The sequence below is a fragment of the Lonchura striata genome, chromosome 33 (genome assembly GCF_046129695.1).
Source record: "Lonchura striata isolate bLonStr1 chromosome 33, bLonStr1.mat, whole genome shotgun sequence".
NCBI lineage: Eukaryota > Metazoa > Chordata > Aves > Passeriformes > Estrildidae > Lonchura > Lonchura striata.
In genome coordinates this window covers 1,839,300-1,858,904 of record NC_134635.1, presented here as the reverse complement: position 1 = coordinate 1,858,904, position 19,605 = coordinate 1,839,300, and the positions used below count along the sequence as shown (strand labels likewise).

Below are 19,605 nucleotides of genomic sequence, written 5' to 3'. Positions count from 1 at the left end.
AGAAGGATTAATCCCCAAAGCTCTAGCCTTTGGCTCTGAAAGTCCATAAACAGCAGAAAGGCAGGGACAGCACGGGGAGGCTTTTCCTTGGCTTGTCTGTTCCTGTGTGACCTCTGCTCCTACCCAGGGCAGGTTTTATAACCTGGGACCTCCCAGGTTTTGGTCATTTTTAGGTAAATAACAGAAGAAGTGGAGTCTCTTCGCAGCCTTGGAAGTGCTGAAGGCCAGGTGGGATGGAGCTCTGAGCAGCTTGGTCCAGGGAAAGATCCCTGCACAAGGCAGGGGGGTGGGTCTGGATGGTCTTTAGGATCCTTTCCAACCCAAATCATTCTGGGATTTCACAGGTCAGAGCAGAGAAATTAAGGGGTGAATTATGGGACAAAATGAATAAATTTAAACCTAGGGGTCACCCTTGAGAAAAACCTTTTGATTGCCAGCAGTGCCAGTTTGTTAGTCCTTTTTGCATTCTCTTTATCTTTTCTGAGCTCTACATCTCATTGCAATAACCAAAGGCTTGGGGCTTCTCAGGACAAGATTTATTTCCTTAATAGTAAACTTCTCTCTAAGTATCTTCTCTCTCAAAGATTTATTGCAGCCATCACTAATTCCTACACTTTTTCCTAATCATGACTGACGTTTACATATCCTGTGGTTTGTCATGGCTTTGATTCCTTACAGATTGGTGTTTTCAGACTGGGCGTGGAAAGTTATGGATAGTTTTGCTGTAAAGCTGCTGTGAAAAACATTTTAGTGCTCGTGGCAGCTTCTGCAGTGGGTTTGTTAGCTTTCAGGAGCACACATAATCACGGGATATGATTATCTGCAGGTGCTTTTATTGATGAAGAGCTCTGGGAATCAGGTACAGACCCAAATCTGACTCAGACATGGCTTTCGAGCTGAACATATTTTATATTCTATCCTTATATAACTTACGTATTAATTATTAAACTGATATTGTTCTATTGTATACATTGACATGAGTTTCTCGTGATCTTTCTTAGGCCCCTGACCACAGTTTCTGATGATTATTCTTACAATTAAACAGTGTTGCTGTCGAGGCAGGACGGGAATGAGAGACTCAGAAGGCTGCTGAGAGTAAAACTCTAATTTATTCAAAATACACTGCTCTTTTAAACAGAGCTTCCTAAGGACCAACTCCGTTGGTCCTGAAGTGAAAACCACCCACAGCATTGGTGCAGAGTGCTTGAGGCACAGTGATAGAACTTCACTATAAACAATGTGAAAAACAAGAGAGATCAAGAATTATTTACATTCTTTCCAGCTCTTTCCCAGGCTAGAAACTCTCAGTTTCTTTCTTTGACTGAATCTGAGTCCCACAAAACAGTAATTATATTTAATTACTAACCAATCATCACGTCTAACAGTTATATCATTTATCATGTACTGGCTACACAGCTGCATTTCTAGCAAGGTACAAGGGCTTTTCATGTACCTAGGGTATTTTTTTTTTTTTTTCAGGGCCTACTAAGCTTAATTTTCCTTTTAACCCTAAATCCCCCTTTTTACTATCAGCTTCATGTCGTTCCTATACAACCCAGCATTAGGTACCCGTGTTGTGTTCATTTTAAGGATTATTTCCTCTGCTTCTGGGCGTGCTGGGCTGAAGGCAGGCTCTTCACAGGTGTGTCCTTTGTGCCCTGGACAGGTGACTGCGTGTACCTGATGCGGGACAGCCGCAGGACCCCTGACGGGCACCCGGTGCGACAGTCGTACCGCCTGCTGTCCCACATCAACCGCGACAAGCTCGACATCTTCCGCATCGAGAAACTCTGGAAAAACGACAAGTATGTGCTGGGGGAACCCAGGGCTTCCCTCTGGCTGCCCTGGGACCCCCTGGACAGAGCCCCCAGAGACACTGGCTGTGATCTCTGTCCATGGAAAAGAGTTTTCAATTTACAGGATGAATTGCCAGCTCTGAGTGTTTGATATAAGCAATAATTAAGTGCGGCACGGGTGCAAAAGTAAAATTTTAGGGTTCTAGATGAGGGATCCAAAGGGGACAAGCTGGAGGAAATTGTGTGTGCCTTGTCCTTTTTCTCCTTCTTCATGCCCTCCCTGTCTCACTGTGGTGTTGGCATTTTTCTGTTGGTTCAGGCTGGGGACACACTGTCCAACGTAGGTGACAGATATTGGCACGTTCTTGTAAATCCAGCCCAGGGAGTTTCTGGTATTTAATGTTTGTCACATCCCACTGAGGGCAGAGCCCCACACGCTGCCCTGCAGGACAGAGCTGGGCAGGGCAGCAGAACATGTTAGAGATAAGCAAGAATAAACAACCTTGGAACCAGCACAGATGAATTATGACTTCTTTGGCAATGGGGCTGAAAGACAGAGACTTTTACAATCTGGGAATCATCAATACCACGGATTCTGACAACGTGCCACACAGCCTTTGAGTCTGAGCCATCCCCCTGGCCTGCCTGTCAAAGCAGTTGTGGAATTTCTGTGGAATTCGGGGATTTTGTGGAAGCCTCACCTTATAGATGCAGGAATGAGCAGAGTGCCAGGTGCAGAGGTTGGGGAATTCCAGCTGTGCTCCGCAGCTGCACAGTGGAAACACGTGAGGTTGGAGGTTTAAGCAAAGGGTTAGGGATAGAAATGGATGGATTTCCTCAGTGTGGGTGCAGTGACAGCTCTGCTGTGGCCACCAAAATGATGCTGGGAGGGTTTGCCCTTGCTGCAGGCAGAACATGGAACACTCGTGTGACTCTGCTGTTCTTCACAGCCAGGTGCAAAAGAGGGAATTCAGAACGAAGCAGGGGGCAGTGAGTGAGTTGTGTCATGGGCTGATTGGTGTTTCTGTCCCCTTTGCACCCCCAGGGAGGAGAGGGAACTCAACATGAAGCAGGGGACAGTGAGTGAGTTGTGTCATGGGCTGATTGGTGTTTCTGTCCCCTTTGCACCCCCAGGGAGGAGAGGGAGCTCAGAATGAAGCAGGGGACAGTGAGTGAGTTGTGTCACGGGCTGATTGGTGTTTCTGTCCCCTTTGCACCCCCAGGGAGGAGCGCTTTGCCTTTGGCCACCACTATTTCCGTCCCCACGAAACGCATCATTCCCCATCTCGCAAGTTCTACCACAACGAACTCTTCCGGGTGCCCTTGTACGAAATCATCCCCTTGGAGGCCGTGGTGGGGACGTGCTGTGTGCTAGACCTCTACACCTACTGCAAAGGTGGGAATTAAACACATTCCTTTGTGTTTAAGGAAGCATTTGGGCACTGGGCTGTGGTGGTTTAACCCCTGCTGAAAGCTCAGCACTCCCCCTGTGATGGAGAGGGAACTGGAAAAAGTTAAAACCCAGGGGTAGGGGTAAAAACAGTTTAATGGTTGAAATACATTAAAATATTGTAGTGGTAATAATAATGATAGCAGTAGTAGTAATAGAAAGGGAGGTTACAGAAAGAGAGGTGTCTAATATCTGAAGGGGCTTGAAGGAAGGTGGAGAGAGGCTCTTAATCGTGAACTGGAGTGACAGGACAAGAAGGAATGGCTTCAACCTGAAAAAGAGGCAATTTGGGTTGGACACAGAGAGGAAATTCTTATGTGAGGGTGGGGAGGCCCCAGCAGAGGTTGCTCAGAGAAGCTGTGGCTGCCCCTGGATCCCTGGAAGTGTCCAAGCAACCTGGGATAGTGGAAGGTGTCCCTGACCATGGCAGGGCGTGGAACAGGATGAGATTTAAGGTCCCTCCCAGCCCAAACCACTCCATGATTCTGTGAATAAACCCCAGGAAGCACAAGTGATGCCCAGTGCAGCCACTGTCCAGCACAAATTGGGGAATGCCAGTCACCCCCACTGGATCAGACCCTCTGTGGTGTGGAATATCCTGGGATCAACTGTCCTGGCCCTGTTGGCAGAGCAGGGGACTCTGGAGGGTCCTGAGCACTGCTGGGCACCACCAGTGTCATCCTCACCCTGAACCAGGCACTGGGACAGATCCACTCTGTTCTGGAAGCAAGGACATGCCCTGGAGCAGTTCCTGCTGCCCAAAGGCCACGGGGGATGTTTGTGTGGTTCAGAGCTGAGGACGCACGATGGCTTTGCCCTGGGACAGGGATTCCTGTTTGAAAAGGGCTCAGAATGGATCCTGGAAAACCCTCATAGCCAGAATGGAAATGAGGGAAGAGAAAATGATGTCAGTTGATAGTTGTGTGTGTGAAAGCTGGGGAAATGTTTGATCAGAGCATGCAGGTTCTCCCCTCAGAGCGACTCTGTTGGGTTCTGAGGGAGAGAACCAACAGGGACACTGTGCCAACCACAGTGATGAACCATGTGTTTCCTCCTCAATCCATGACTGTTTTCCCCTTGTTTTGATGGCAGGGAGGCCCAAGGGAGTGAAGGAGCAGGATGTTTACATCTGTGATTACCGCCTGGATAAATCAGCTCACCTCTTCTACAAGATCCACCGCAACCGCTACCCCGTGTGCACCAAGCCCTACGCCTTCGACCACTTCCCCAAGAAACTCACACCCAAGAGGGATTTCTCAGTAAGTGGCTTTGCTCTCAGCTTCCTCACCTGTTTTTAGGAGGCTGGATGGAGTTCTGGAAAGCTCCTGACTGGTTATAAGTGAAGCTTGGTCAGGCAGAGGGAGCTGATGCTCTGGTGGAGGTCAGGCTCTGGTCCCAGGGAGCAAGAGAAGAGGAAAAGGCCTCAAGCTGTGCCAGGGGAGGGTCAGGCTGGACATCAGGAGGAATTTCCTGATGGATAGGGTGGTCAGGCTTTGGCAGGGGGGTTTGGAGTCCCCATCCAAACCTCCCTCCAAAGCCAGGGAGATTTGGAGTCCCCATCCCTGGAGGTGTCCCAGGAATTCCTGGAGGTGTCACTCAGAGCTCTGGGCTGGGGACAAGGTGGGGATTGGGCACAGCTGGGACTCGGTGCTCTGGGAGGGCTTTTCCAACCTCAGTCATTCCATGATTCTGTGAGTATGCACAGCCTGGGGGGAAAAGCTGGCTGGAGAACAAGCTTGGAAAGAAAACTGGGTGTAACAGAACCTGCAGCTGTGAGGCAGAGAGGTGCTCAAGGGATGGTGATGGTGAGCTCAAAGAAACAGCAGCAGATCTGCACACCTGCAAGTGAGCTCTGTTCCTCCTGGAGCAGAGGTTTGTGTAGTGCCTTTGGAGAAGGTTCCAGACTCGTGCTGTGCAGAAAGCAAAGATGATTTTTATCACCGTGGTCTGTGGCTTGAAATTTATTTAGAAGATGTGAAGAATCAGACAAGTCTGGCTCTAATTTATCTTATTACATGATTGTGCCTCCTCCTGTGAAGTCCCTTTGAGGTACACCAGCATTTCCAGAGTGTCTTGCATTGGCACATTCACATATTTGATAGACCAGCACTTCCTTCCACTGTGAATTTGATTTGGTATCGATGATAATCTTTATTGTTATTGCAGCCTCATTATGTGCCAGACAACTACAAGAGGAACGGAGGCAGGTGAGTCTCCCCTCCCAGATTGTTGAGAAGAGATGAAATAATGCTGTTTGTTTGTCTGTTGTGCCCCCTCTCCTCCTGCCCCTTTCCCCTGGCTGCTATGGAAAGAAGAAGTTTTAAATTATTTAAAGCTCTCTAAACTTTAAGAGAGATAAAAGGGAACAAGCTGGGAGGGATAGGCAGCGTTAATAATGTACATCAGGAAAAGAAAGGAGCCATTTGAAACTTTCAGAGAGGTAAAAGGGAACAATCTGGGAGGGATAGGTAGCCCTAATAATGTACATCAGGAGGAGAAAGGAGCCATTTGAAAGTCAAAATTAAAAAAAGCAGCTGAGTGAGGAGATGCCCAAAACAGGAGGCTCCAGCCTCCCCAGATGGAGGAACCCAGGTCCTGGACGTGCTGCCCGTGTCTGTGGGGCAGTCAGAGCCCAGATCTGCAAGAACATCCCACTAAGGGCTGGGCCAAAGTGCTTTTGGAGGTAAAATCTTTTGGAACTGAAAAGGAAAAGCCATTTGTTTTTCAAAGCTGAGTTTGGTGCGGTGCAGATAAAGCATTGGTGGGTGTGAGTTCAGGGATTGAGGGAATAAACTGAGCTCCAGACAGCTCCTACCCATGGATGAGTGCTGGACTGGCTGGAAATTATCCTTTCAGGTGAAAAACTGCTCTTCAAACCCTTTTTTTTTCCCCCCCCGGCAAGGTCATCCTGGAAATCGGATCGCTCGAAACCGCAGATCAAAGACTTAACCCAAGAGGAGGATTCCCTGCCCCTGATGGAGGAGGTGCTGGGGGCCCCTGAGCAGGCTCCAGGGGAGGTGCCCAGCCCCGAGGAGCCCGACAAGGAGCCCGTGGCCAGCGAGAGCTGCCAGGCTGAGAAGAAGGGGGACGAGAACCCCTCGGACACGAGGCCGCTCTGCAGCCCCGAGGAGCGGCGGCACCTCCAGAGGGAGAGGCTGAACCAGATCCTGCTCAACCTCCTCGAGAAAATCCCAGGGAAAAACGGTGAGAGTTCAGGCTCTGCTTGCACAGCCCCTGGGTCTGCTGCAGGTCTGGGGTCGCCTGGCTGAGCTGTGTTGATAAAATGAATGTTTTTGGCTGAATTTCTTGCTAGCGGCCGTTAGGAAAGTCAGTTTTCCTTTGCAACAGAAATCCACTAAATCCAAGTGAAATTTCTTGCAACTATGACACTGTTTTGTATAATATTTTAAATTTTTTTTTGTGTAATATTTTTAATGACCACAAAACCTTTCCATAAACTTAATTCCTCCCCTTCACTCCGTATCTGCAACGGAGAAACTTAGCAGACAAGCCAGGAAAGACTGAGGGGAATTTGGAAAGTCTCTTTTGACCTTTCGTGAGCTTTCCTTTGGTTCTGAGTACCTGCTGTAGTGGGATGAGGGGTCAGGGTGAAGTGTGACCCTGCTTTTAAATTATAGCCCGGACGAGCTCTGTCCAGTCTCTTCCAAATTCTGGCAGTGCCAAAAAGTCATGGACTGATGCTTCATTTGGGTTGGGAGGATTTTTGGAGGTGTGGCTCAGGGCTTGGTCACTCATCACCTTGTCCTGGCGTGTTCTGGATTTCCTGGAGGGGAACACCCTTGAGAGAAGCAGGAAACAGAAATTCTGTGTTCGAGGAGCGACGCGAGGCAGCGCTCGGGGCGACGGGGTGGGCATCACTCACAGCTCGGAGTCGATGATCCCGGAGGTGTTTTCCAGCCTCAGTGACCCTGGAATGACCGAAATGCCCTAAAATCCCCTTGGTGTCCCTGTGCTCTGTTGCAGCCATCGACGTCACCTACCTGCTGGAGGAAGGCTCGGGCCGAAAGCTGCGGCGCCGCACTCTGAGCATCCCCGAGAGCAGCTTCAGGAAGTGACCCAGGAGGGGCAGCCGAGCTCTGGGGTCTGCCAGGGCTGGGGGCAGCGCCCTGGGCAAGGGGAGGCAGCAGCAAAGTGACAAAATACAAACAGTGGCACCTGGGGGGCCGGGCCGGCACGCTGCCCACCCTGCTCTGCAGCGCTCGTGGTGTGTGTGTTGGTGGGCGTGCCTTGTATTGATGTTAGGTACTGAGGAAACCTCGTGGTTATTGTCCAGGATGGTCAAATTTAATTTATTTGCGCTTGATATTCCCACTCAGAGGAGAAAAAAAAAAAAAACAAACAAAATTTTTAAAAAAATAATAATAATAGGGAGGATAGAGGAAAAGGACTCTGAGGAGGATGTTCCCCACGGTCACTGCTAACCTGGGATTGTACCAGCCACCCTCAGCACTCCAGGCAAGGGAATCCAGGAATCCAGAGGGGAGAGGAAAGGCCAGCAGTGGCTTAGAAGGAAAAGCTGCCCCGAAGCCGTGGCCTGTGATTTGCACAAGTTCCAAGGAGAGAGAGCGACGTCCCCAGCGGAGCCGAGGGACAGCTGGGCTCGTGTCCCTGCGGCCTGTGCCAAGGAGAAGCTTCCAGAAGCCCTTGGAGCGGGGCAGGAGCGCTGGGAAGAGGCACTTGCTGTGCAGGGGGGAGGGGGTGGGTGGGGGCCTGAGGGGTTTTGGGTTTTTTTCCCCACTTTTTTTTTTCCCCTGCGGAGAAATTTTATAAAAAGCGAAGTCAGCTCCTGACGCCACCATCGCTGTTGGTTTTTTTGATAAGCTGTGGTTTCTCGTGTGTCTCGTGTGTTGTGCAAATTAAAAAAAAAAAAAACAAAAAAAAACCCGTTAAAAGAAAAAAAAAAAAGGAAAAAAAAAAAACTACAAAAGAAGGAAAAAAAAACAAAAAGAAAACAACAAAACCAACCCAAGCCAGGACCCTTTCACTCCGTCAGGCGAGTGTTTGTCGTGAGCTGTGGAATTTTCGGCTGCTGACACTACCCTCGTGTGCTGGTGGACAGCGAAGGGCCCCACGCATACCCAGTCCTGTTTTAGGTGTTCTTATAAGAAATCCAGTTTTTAATGTGCCAAGTTGTATATATCTGCTGCGTGGATGTAAAGCAATACCGTAGTTCCATGTTCCTTTTTATTGGACCAAGCTCGTCCTAATGTACATTCTTGTTATTATTATAATTATTTTACTCTTAGTGGAACATGACTCATTCCATTAACTTTTACGTGTTGATTTAAAAAGAGAAAACGAAACAAAAAAAAACCACACACACAAAAAAAAAAAAAAAAAGAAAGGAAAAAAACCCTTTGAGAAAAAAAAATATTTTATTAAAAAAAAAAAAAAGAAATAAGAAAATAGTTTGGAATATTTTCTTACTGTAGAGAAGCACTGTACAGTACCAGGAACCCTGAGTATAAAATACTCGTGCGTGTAGTAGGAATATCGCATGTCCAAACCCTCGAGTTGTCTCATTTAGTTTCAAACAGAAATCATTGTCTCAAATGGTGTTAAACACTAAAAAGTTTTTAAAAAAAATAAAAAAATAAAGTGCGTACAGAAGCGAGAACACTAGCTCTGTCATTTTATCTTTCTTTTGTTGAAAGACTAAACAAAATGTTTTTTAGACAATCAAATGTTAGGTAAGTGCAAAGAATTGTTTTTTCTTACTGGTGTAGAAATTAATGACTTTTTTTATTTTTTTGGTTATTTTATAATACTGAGCAGACCCGTGTGTCCCCAGGATCGCCGCCGGAGCCAGGAAGCACTACGTTACTGCAAATAGAGCTGAACCTTAGTCTGCATGGGTGTAGGCTGTGTGATTGCTGAAAATAAATGCTGCTAATATATTTCCTTTTTACAAAGCATATCTAAATAGATCATTGTTTTGGATGTTAATCTTTGTAAATTATGTATTACCAATTTTAACATTGGATGTAATTGCATAAAAAGCCTGCGTCTCAATCCTGAGAGTCGAGTATTAAATGGAAAATCTTTTCCTACGGCTGGCTCGGGGGGTTTTCTTTGGCTGGGAGCGTGGATGTGCCAGAGGGTCTGGGCAGGGATCCGGGAAAATCCAGGGATCCACGGGGAAATCCCTGGGATCCACGGGGAAATCCCTGGGATCCATGGGGAAATCCCTGGGATCCACGGGGAAATCCATGGGATCCACGGGGAAATCCAGGAATCCACAGGGAAATCCCTGGGATCCACAGAGATATCCAGGGATCCACGGGGAAATCCATGGGATCCACAGAGATATCCAGGGATCCATGGGGAAATCCATGAAATCCGGTGGATTCACAGGGAAATCCCTGGGATCCACGGGGAAATCCATGGGATCCACGGGGAAATCCAGGAATCCACAGGGAAATCCCTGGGATCCACAGAGATATCCAGGGATCCACAGGGAAATCCATGGGATCCACGGGGAAATCCAGGGATCCACAGGGAAATCCCTGGGATCCATGGGGAAATCCATGAAATCCGGTGGATTCAGAGGGAAATCCGTGAGATCCACAGAAATATCCCTGGGATCCACAGGGAAATCCATGGGATCCACAGGGAAATCCAGGGATCCACAGGGAAATCCCTGGGATCCATGGGGAAATCCATGAAATCTGTAGGATTCCCTGGGAAATCTGTGGGATCCACAGGGATATCCCAGGGATCCACAAAGAAATTAATGCGATCCACAGGGAAATCCAGGGATCCACAAATAAATCCATGGGATCCACAGGGAAATCCATGGGATCCACGGGGAAATTCCTGGGATTCACAGGGGAATCCAGGGATCCACAGGGATATCCATGAAATATGTGGGATCCAGAGGAAAATCCATGAAATCCATGAGATCCACAGGGAAATCCATGAAATATGTGGGATCCAGAGGGAAATCCATGAGATCCACAGGGAAATCCCTGAAATCCAGGGATCCACAGGGAAATCCATGAAATCCGTGGGATTCACAGGGAAATCCATGAAATCCACAGGGATAGCCATGAAATACAGGGAGAATTCCTGAGGAATTCCTGAGGGAGCTGGGGAGGGGCTGGAGAATTCCTGAGGAAGTGGGAAGGAGCTGAGGGAATTCCTGGGGGAGCTGGGAAAGGCTGGAGAATTCCTGGGGGAGCTGGAGAATTCCTGAGGGAGTTGGAAAGGAGCTCAGCCTGGAGCAAAGGAGGCTCCGGGGGACCTTGGGGCTCTGCTCAGCTCCTGCCAGGAGGGGACAGCCGGGAGGATTTGGGATCATCCCAGGGAACAGGGACAGGAGAGGGAACAGCCCCAGGCTGGGCCAGGGGAGCTCAGGGGGGACAGCAGCAGGAATTTCCCCTTGGAAAGGGAGCTCAGGCCTTGGAAGTGCCCGGGGAGGTTTGGATCTCCATCCCTGGAGGTGTCCAAGGAACTCCTGGAGGTGGCACTCGGAGCTCTGGGCTGGGGACAAGGTGGGGATGGGGCTGTCCCAGCTCCCGAATGCATCCCCGTGGGATGGGGATCCAGAGTCACTCAGTGGGGTGGGAACCAACCTGGGAATACCCACTGGGATGGGATTTTGGGATCATCCATTGGGATGGGAACTCGGGATCACCCGTTGGGATGGGAACTCGGGGTTACCCCACTGGGATGGGAACCCAGGAACACTCAGTGGGGTGGAAACCATCCCAGGAACCCCCCCTGGGATGGGATTTCAGGATCACCCATTGGGATGGGAACCTGGGATCACCCCACTGGGATGGGAACTCAGGGTCACCCCCTAGGATGGGAATCCAGAATCACTCAGTGGGGTGAAAACCAAGCCAGGAACTCCCCTGGGATGGGAGCCCCCAGCTGCCACACGTCTCAGAGGGTTCAGTGTGAGCCATTAAACCCATTTGGTGTCCTGGAGCCCCCTTGTCCTGCACAGGTTGGGGACTGTCACCCCCAGGGCGTGTCCCACCTGCACAGGTGAGTGCAGAGAGAGACCAGGGTCCCTCAGGGATTAAACAGCTTTTTCTTCTTCTTCCCTCCTGTGCAGCCTGATTTTTCTTCTTCCCTTTCCCAGTCTGGCTCTCTGTGATCATGAAAATTCCACGCTTGACCCCTACGCTCCTTTATAAACCCAAGGTTTGGAGAGGTGTTTATTTTAAAAAGAAATAAATAAATTGAAGTACCACCTGGCTTCCTCCCCTGCTGGCATGACCCCGTTTTCCAAGTCCAGAAGCAGCTGCGGAAAATCAATCCAACCTCCTTAAGGCGAGCCAAGGAACATTCCAGTTAGGAAATAACGTCACTCGGCTGAGAATAAAAATGCCAGGGAGACAAGTGGAAATGAGAGCAGAGTGAAAGCAGAGCAGCAGAGCCCGGCCACCCAAAGGGGAACTCCGAAGGGTGAAACGTGGCCCTGGGAGGGAGCAGAGACCCAAAAATTCCCCGGGGCGCAGGCTGCTGCTGCTGTGGCTCCCCGCTATGGCCACACCATTCTTTCACAGCAGGAAACGCAAATCCTGGGATGAAATCAGGAGCAACGACAAAACCATGAAGAACTCGGAGCCGTTTAGCCCCTGCTGCCATCCTCCGGGCTGTGAAAAGATTAGCTGAAGCGACAGAAATAATTAACCAGCGACCTGGGCTGTTGCCAGTTGCTCCCGCGGAGTGCGGCTGCTCCTCGGGAGCTTCTCCCGGGATTTTCCCGGATCTGGGAGGATGCAGCCGCTCCTCCCACGCTGTGGAGGAGCTCGAGCATCTTCTGCCGGAGCCTCCCTGCTCCGCCTGGCAGCCGGGATGCTGAGATCCAGCCCATCCCCAGCCCCGGCCGCTCCTGTGCTGGAACTCAAAATGTCCCTCAGACATTTTTGGAGGTTCCAGGCCTTGCTCAGAAGCATTTGGGACCCTGGCAGGCAGCTGGAAACAGCTGGGATTTTGAGTTGGAGCCATGGAATGAGTTACCAACTTTGGAGGTGGAACAAGCAGTCACAAAAGGTTAGATAGTATGGTAAAAGTAGTTACAAAACAGAGGGGAAATTTTTTTAGTATTGTACAGGGGGGTTTTAGCATCTGTCCAGGAGGGTTTTTACTTTGTACATGGGGGTCAGGAGTTCTAAGATGGAGGAAAGTGGGCTGATCCTGTTCTTCCTCCTTCTTCTTCCTTGCCTCCATGTTCTTGGTGATGTTGGCACTCGCAGATTGGTTTAGAGTAGAAAAACACCTTTTAACATAGGTAGTAGGTACTGGGGAAAAACTATAAACATGTAATACGTAATATATCATATAAAAGATAGCAGCAGCCCTGGGTGGGGAGAGAAGAAGCAGTCTGGGTCAGAGAGGATGTCAGGGTGTGTGTGTGCCTCTGCCTGAGCTGTGAGCAAACCCCAGCAGCTAAAGAAGAAAATCATTTAGATAATTAGCAATAAACTACCTGAGACCAAACAACAAGAGGCTGCGGAGTTTTTCTTTGGAAGCTCGGGTTGGAGGAGAGACTTTTCCACTGCACGAGACCCCAGACCAAGCCCGGGGTTCTCACCCTGCTGGAGCATCCTCATCCCGCCCCGAGCCGCCCACGCCGGCCCCGTGGCCACCGCCAGCCCCAGCGCTCGTTGCCCCGGCGGAGACATGAATCACAACCTTTATTTCCAGCTTTTCCCCCCGCGGAACCAGCTCAGCCCTGTGCTTACACCTCTCTACAGAGCGCTGGCACCGGGCCCCCGCGGCAGGGCAGGGCGCGGGGAGGCGGCAGGCGCAGGACACGGGGCACGGAGGGGGCACGGGGCAGGGAGAGGCCCTGGCACACGGGTGGGCAGCGGCAGAGGAGCCCCCCAGCCCCCAAGAGAGGAGGGGGACAGGGTGGCAGGTGGTGGCACACGGTGGGACACGGTGGCAGACGCTGATGCCATGCAGCAGTGACAGGAGCAAGGCGGGGTCCCCTGGGAGCTGCCAGCCCCGGAGGTGGCACAGCCCTGGCAGGGGACGTCTCCTCTCGGGTGAGCTCAGCTGCTTCCTCGGGTCCCTTTTGCCTCCTTCACAAAATCAGGGACGTGTAACCCACAGGGACGAGGCCGGTGCTGTCCCCGTGGCAGCAGCAGATCCAGTCTTCATCCACGGTGGAGAGCAGCTCCAGGATGTCTCCTTTTTGGAAGCTCAGGTGCCCGTCGGCGGTGCCCGTGTGGTCACAGAGCGCCCGAACTGCCCTGCAGCAGCAGTGGCACCCCCTGAGCCCCACATGGCACCCCCTGAACCCCACATGGCACCCCCTGAACCCCAAATGCCACCCCTGCACCACCAGCCGCATGCTTGCCCCAGATTCTCAATCCAGAAACCACACGAGAAAATGCGAAAAATTCCCCCCAAAACATCTGGGGGAAAAAACCAGCTGATGGCGGGCAGAGCTTCAGACTCCCCAAAACCCGCAGGAGGATGGGGGAGCCTCCCTTTCGAGACCCGTGCGACCCCCGGGCCGTGTCGGGGAGCAGCCCCGGCTTTCCCCCGGTGCAGAAATCCCCTCCAGCCCTGCCCAGCCCGTGCCCAGCCCGTGCCCAGGCTCACCTGCGGGCCGGGTGCCCACCCCGTGCCCACCCCGTGCCCAGCCCGTGCCCACCCCGTGCCCAGCCCGTGCCCAGCCCGTGCCCAGCCTCACCTGCGGGCCGGGTGCCCACCCCGTGCCCACCCCGTGCCCACCCTGTGCCCAGCCTCACCTGCGGGCCGGGTGCCCACCCCGTGCCCACCCGGTGCCCACCCCGTACCCACCCCGTGCCCAGCCCGTGCCCAGCCCGTGCCCAGCCCGTGCCCACCCCCGTGCCCACCCTGTGCCCAGCCCGTGCCCAGCCCGTGCCCAGCCCGTGCCCACCCCGTGCCCACCCCCGTGCCCAGGCTCACCTGCGGGCCGGGGGCTCCGGGGCGCGGCTCCTTTGGGACACCAGAGCCTTCCTCAGCCCGGCCAGGAGGTGCGGGCCGGGGGCGAGCCAGCGGGACGGCCTCCTGCCACAGAGCAAAGAGCCACGAGCTCGCCCGGCAGCGCTTGCCGAGGCTGGCCTCGGGCTGTGCTGGCGAGCCGAGAGCGGCCGAGGAGCCCCGAGCAGCAGCGAGCCCCGCCGAGAACCGGGAATGAACGGGGAGGTGGCGGCAGCACGTGGGATGTGCGTTAATCCCACGGGCACGGAGCCGACAGGACTCCCAAGAGGCCAAAACCGTGGTGAGACGGGCATAGCAACCCTCCCTCAGTGCACCTGGGCACACAAAACCCTCCCTGAGCACACCTGGGTATAGAGAAACCCTCCCTCAGTGCACCTGGGCACACAAAACCCTCCCTCAGGGCACCTGGGCACACAAAACCCTCTCTGAGCACACCTGGGCACACAAAACCCTCCCTCAGGGCACCTGGGCACACAAAAACCCTCCCTGAGCACACCTGGGCACACAAAACCCTCCCTCAGCACACCTGGGCATACAAAACCCTCCCTCAGCACAGCTGGGCACACAAAACCATCCCTCAGTGCACCTGGGCAGACAGAAACCCTCCCTCAGCACACCTGGGTATAGAGAAACCCTCCCTCAGTGCACCTGGGCACACAAAACCATCCCTCAGTGCACCTGGGCAGACAGAAACCCTCCCTCAGCACACCTGGGCATACAAAACCCTCCCTCAGCACAGCTGGGCACACAGAACCCTCCCTCAGCTCCCCCAAACCCTTCCCCCGTGCCTGCCCGAGCCGGGTCTCACCTGGCCCCGGCCCCGAGGGCGTCAGGGCCGGCGGGGACGCTCCCGGCCGGGGCGTTGGTGGCCCCGAAGAGCCAGCCCAGCCATCCGCCCCTGGCAGGACCCTTGGCATCGCCCCTCTCCGGCCCTCCAGCTGCTGCCGGGAGGATGTGGGCACCAGCCGGGAGGTTCCTCCCTGCCCTGGGATCATCGGGCTCGGTGAGCGCCCCAGTTCCAGCGGGCAAGAAGAGATCTTCAGGGGAAGAGGTGCCCGAGGTGTCCGTGCTGCTGCTGCTGCTGCTGGGCCTCGGGCCGGAGCGTTCGGGGACAGCTTTGGTCTGAAGGAGCTGCAGCTCCGTGCCTCTGGGCTCGCTGCTGGAAATTTGGGATTGCCCAGCCTGGCCCGGGCTGGGATCCCCCGCAGCCGCCCGCAGCTTGCTCCACCAGACCGAGGGGGACTTTTCCTTGCTGGGAGCGGTGTAAACCCTGGAGCTCTGGCTCAGCTGGCCCCACCAGCCGCCAAGGCCACCCCCAGTGTCCCCCTCGGGCCCGTGGCTCTCCGGGGAGGGGGCGTCGGACCCCAGCAAGCTGCGGCCGAGCTGGTCGCCCCAGCGCAGGACCTGCTGGAAGGTTTGGTGCAGGGCAGCCCCCACGGGGGGCGTTGGGACCAGCTCACCCACGGACGCTGGGGACCGGAGCCTTGTGCTGCCCCCTGTGCCCCCCACCCTGCCCAGGGCAGCGGCGGGGGTCTCGTCCTCCAGGCCCCCCAGAGACGCGGCCCCCCGCGCCCGGCGGGACAGGGGCCGGACGTCCACGGAGAGGTGGTGGTGCTCAAAGAGCAAGTCCAGGTGGAACGTCAGCACCGAGAGGGGTTGGATGAGCAGCAGAAGTTCGTCAGCGAGGTGGGGGAGCGGGCCTTGGCTCAGGGCGAAGAAGGCCGTGGGTGAGTAGAGCACGGAGATCACACCTGTGGGGACAGGGACAGAATGCCCCCCTGCCCTCGCCACATCCCCGCCCAGGGCCAGCCAGGCTGCCCGCGTCGGTCAGAGCATTCAGAGCACCTCTGTGCTGCAGAGGCACCACGGAAAACAATGCCCCGGTCCACCGCGGGAACTCCAGCCGGGCAGGGATGCATCCCAGCCCCAGAGTGGCATTATCAGCCTGGCAGGTATGAACAGGGGGCTCGGGGAGGGAGCTGCTGGCCACCGTGGCCTTACCTGGGCTCTTCTGCAGGTGAGATATCCACAGCTCCAGCTGTTTAATGCTAAACGAGACGAAGGGAAGCCAACTTAGAGCCCCTGGCACCGTTCCGACCTGCCGTGGCAGTGGGGCTGGCAGGGCCGACACCACTCACTTCAGAAGGCCGAGGATGAAGGCGTGGAACTTCTGCCTGGCGCTGCTGAGCGGGGCCAGCCCGGCCACGTGCCAGCACAGGGAGTGCAGGGAGCGGGTGCTGGGGCCTGTGGGGTGCAGAAGAGCACAGACAGCCACTGCCCAGGGCACAGCAGCACGCCGGGCACCTGGGGATGCCCCCAGCCTCGCCCTCACCTGTTTTCACAGAGGCTTCCACCACGCTCCAGGGGGAATTTTTCCTCTGGCCCGTGATAACATCCTTCTGGAAGGGCTTCAGCCCGTCCTCCACCAAGGCGTAGAGCGCAGGGCAGAGGGTGTGCAGCAGCAGGTAGCCCACGTCGGGGTTGAGCCGGCTGTCCCCCAGCTGGGCCTGGGGCAGGCACAAGGAGAGGGGAGGGAAGGGCAGGGCAGCACGCGACCCTTGGGAGCGATGAGGGCATCCCAAAATCCTTCCAGCCCAGCTCTCACCTTCTGCACCAGGTTCCGCGCGGTGCTGAAGTGGGCGATGACCTTGTCCACAGCAGAGCTGACGGCCACCAGCAGCGCTGGGGACAGCGGGAGAGGAGGAGCAGAGAAGGGTCAGCGCCCAGGAAGGACCGGGCGGGCCCGGGGCTGTGCCAGGGCCGCAGCTCGGGGCACGCTCGGCGGGTTTGTGCCGCGCTCTCCCGGACCAGCGGCAGCGCGCCCGGCGCAGCAGCGCTGCCCATCCCGGCCCGCACTGTCCGTGCCCCAGGACACCGACCCGGCCCGGGACGAGCCGCTCGCACCCCCCGAGGGGAACGGCCTGAACGGGGCACGCTGCGGGTCCCGCTGCCCGCTCCTCCCCTCCCGTTCCCCGCGGAGGCTCCGCGGAGGAGAACTTGCCCCAACCTTTGGTTTGCTCGCCGTGCGGCCCTTCCGCTCTTCCCCCGCCGGGCCGGGCGGCTCCGGCGGCGGCTCCGGCGGCGGCTCCGGCGGCGAGCGGCTCGGGGCTGGCTGCAGAGAGCGGGGCGGCGGGGTCAGGCGGGGCGGCGGCGCCCGGGGCCGGCGGAGGAGCGGGGCCGGCGGCGGGGCCCGGCTCGCTGCGGCTCATGGATTCACGGGGCCGGGCCGGGCGGCGGAGGAAGCGCGGGGCGGAGCGGCACCGGGACAGCCCCGCCGCGTCCCGGGCCGCGCGATGCGGGGGAAGCCCCGGTTCTCCGCACCCCGGGATCGCTGCCACCGCTCGGCCCCGCAGCCCCCCGGCAGAGCCCCGGAGGGACCCAGACTCACCCCCCGTGCGGGTCTCGTCTCCTCCCGGAGCCGCCCGCGGCACCGCGGGGTCCCCGGCGGGACCCCCGAGCCTCCGGAGCGGGGCGGTGCCCAGCCCCTTTTCCCCCTTCTCCACATCCCTCGGCTGCCCCTCCGCGATGGGCTGCAGGCTCGGCCGGGGTCTCCTCCTCAGCTGGTCGCTGGGTGCCGGCACGGGCTGCGGGCCCGCGCCCGTCCCCGCGGGCACAGCGGGGCGCTGGCCCGGCTCTGCCCGCTGGCCCTTGGGCTGCCGGGCGGTACTGCGGGACCGCAGCTCCTTGAACGTCGTCACCTCGCGCTGCCCGGAGCCGGGAGGCCCGGCCGGCCCGTCCTGCCGGGGCTGCGGCTGGGGCTGGGGCGGAGGCCGGGCTGGCTCCCGGCCCGCGGTGCCGGCGAGCAGCTCGCTGGTGGGGGGCAGCTCCGTGTCAGGCGAGAACACGATCAGCCAGTCACTGCGGTCAACCCTGGCCTGGGCGAGCGTTCCGGCCGCGTTCCTCTTCCTCCTCTGGGCCAGCTCGTGGAAGGAGGTGATGGTCTTGGCGCCCGTGTCTCGGCAGAGCTCACCGGGCCCGGCCCGGGGCTCCGGCGGCTGCTCCGCTCTGTGCGCGTTGAGGACCTGCAGCCGCCGCCGGGGACGAGGGGGCACCGGCGGGGGGAGGCCGCCGGGCCGGGGCCGCGGCTCCGGAGCGCCGCTCGGGATGCCGGGGTCCCGCCGCTCCGGCACAGGCGGCGGTGCTGGGGGCGCGGCACCGGGCTCGGGGAGGGGGTTGCAGTTGGGGTCTAGGTCAGGGCAGGTGCCGGCGGTGTCCTGTGCTGCTGCTGCTGCTGCGCTGGGAGAGAGCTCGTCGCAGTGGGAGTCGAGCGAGTTGTTGCTGCAGAGGCTGTCCGGGCTCTTGCTGGCCACGGCGGTGGCTCGCAGGGACACCGGGGAGTTGTGGTTGGCATCTCTCCCATGGCACGTCCTCTCCTGGTCAGGCAGACTCTCTCCATCAGCCAGAGACTCTCCATGCCAGGCGTTTTCTGTGGGAATGACGTTCAGCTGCTTGTCAGGAGATTGGGACTCTGCTCTGGCGAACTCCTTGCAGTACACCGAGACCGGGGATTCATCCAAGCTGAAATCCGAGCAGCTACTGACAGAGGAGGAGGAGGAGGAGGAGGAAGAAGCCAGATCACAAGGGGGATCACAAGGGGAAGCCGCCTCCTCCTCGTCTCCGCTGTGCAGGCAGGGGAAATCCTCTTGGTTCTGGAGCCCGAGCGTCTCCAGCTCCGGAGCGTGGGACTCACAGCAGCGGCATTTCACCGAGGGATTGTTGGAATTGGCATCCACCGGCTCCCGGTTCTCCGGGCACTGGGTGCAGCCGGTCTGCTCTCCCCCGGCCGTGGAAGCATCCTGGAGCTCGGGGTGCCGGGAGAGGTGCAGCCCCAGGGAGATGTGCTGCAGGTGGATGTGGTTGAGGTTGCACAGGAGGCCTTTCTTTGGAGCCAGCATGGCGCTGCCTCCTCGCTGGAAGTGCCAGGGCTCCCAGGAAAGGCCAGCAGCTCCTCTCTTCACACCATCCAGCTCCCTGCAAGCACCAAACACCCTCCTGGCCGAGGAAGAACCCAGCGGGACAAACCTGGAGAGAGGCACAGCCGGGGGAAGAGGGATGGCAGTGACCTCGCAGCAATGGGTCTGGGGGTTAGCCATGGGGATGTGCCCTGAGGGAGGGGCTGCCCCACACCTTCCTGCCGGGCTTGGGGCTCTGCGGCCGGGCAGGGGCCGAAACCAGCCGCTGCTCCATGGAGCGTGGCCTGGGAATGATCCCAGCAAGCTGGGCTGCTCCGGGGCTGGATTCCCTCCGGAGCATCGGGAGCATCTCGGGGATGCCGCCAAGGAGAAAACGCCCTTGGAGCCTCGTCGAGACGGGGGGGCCGGGGGAGGATGCTGCCCTGGCTGGGGGCGGTGGCACCACGGGTGCTCAGGGACCAAGGCTTGGCTGGAATCCCCCGGTCCTGGGAGC

At 56.6% G+C, this 19,605-nt stretch overlaps 2 protein-coding genes across 3 annotated transcripts in view; one reads left to right on the top strand and one right to left on the bottom strand.

Moving 5' to 3' along the window:
• The window catches only part of ASH1L (ASH1 like histone lysine methyltransferase), a 76,809-nt gene extending 68,670 nt beyond the window's left edge, over positions 1 to 8,139 (top strand). For both annotated transcript variants that reach the window (XM_021532166.2, XM_021532165.2), the window contains exons 23-28: positions 1,667 to 1,805; positions 3,020 to 3,192; positions 4,339 to 4,505; positions 5,413 to 5,453; positions 6,149 to 6,450; positions 7,231 to 8,139. In XM_021532166.2, coding sequence (XP_021387841.2) covers positions 1,667 to 1,805; positions 3,020 to 3,192; positions 4,339 to 4,505; positions 5,413 to 5,453; positions 6,149 to 6,450; positions 7,231 to 7,322 — 914 coding nt within the window. In that variant the 3' untranslated portion in view covers positions 7,323 to 8,139. The remainder of the gene's footprint in view (positions 1 to 1,666; positions 1,806 to 3,019; positions 3,193 to 4,338; positions 4,506 to 5,412; positions 5,454 to 6,148; positions 6,451 to 7,230) is intronic.
• Positions 8,140 to 12,898: 4,759 nt separating this feature from the next.
• RUSC1 (RUN and SH3 domain containing 1) lies at positions 12,899 to 19,373 on the bottom strand. The gene is made up of 9 exons (XM_077789401.1): positions 17,588 to 19,373; positions 17,207 to 17,311; positions 16,805 to 16,881; positions 16,532 to 16,706; positions 16,338 to 16,443; positions 16,201 to 16,247; positions 15,008 to 15,950; positions 14,164 to 14,265; positions 12,899 to 13,499 (listed from the first exon to the last, which is right to left on the bottom strand). The coding sequence occupies exons 1-9, from the start codon at positions 19,290 to 19,292 to the stop codon at positions 13,310 to 13,312; spliced, it is 3,450 nt and encodes a 1,149-aa protein (XP_077645527.1). The 5' UTR covers positions 19,293 to 19,373; the 3' UTR covers positions 12,899 to 13,309.
• Positions 19,374 to 19,605: the final 232 nt, after the last annotated feature.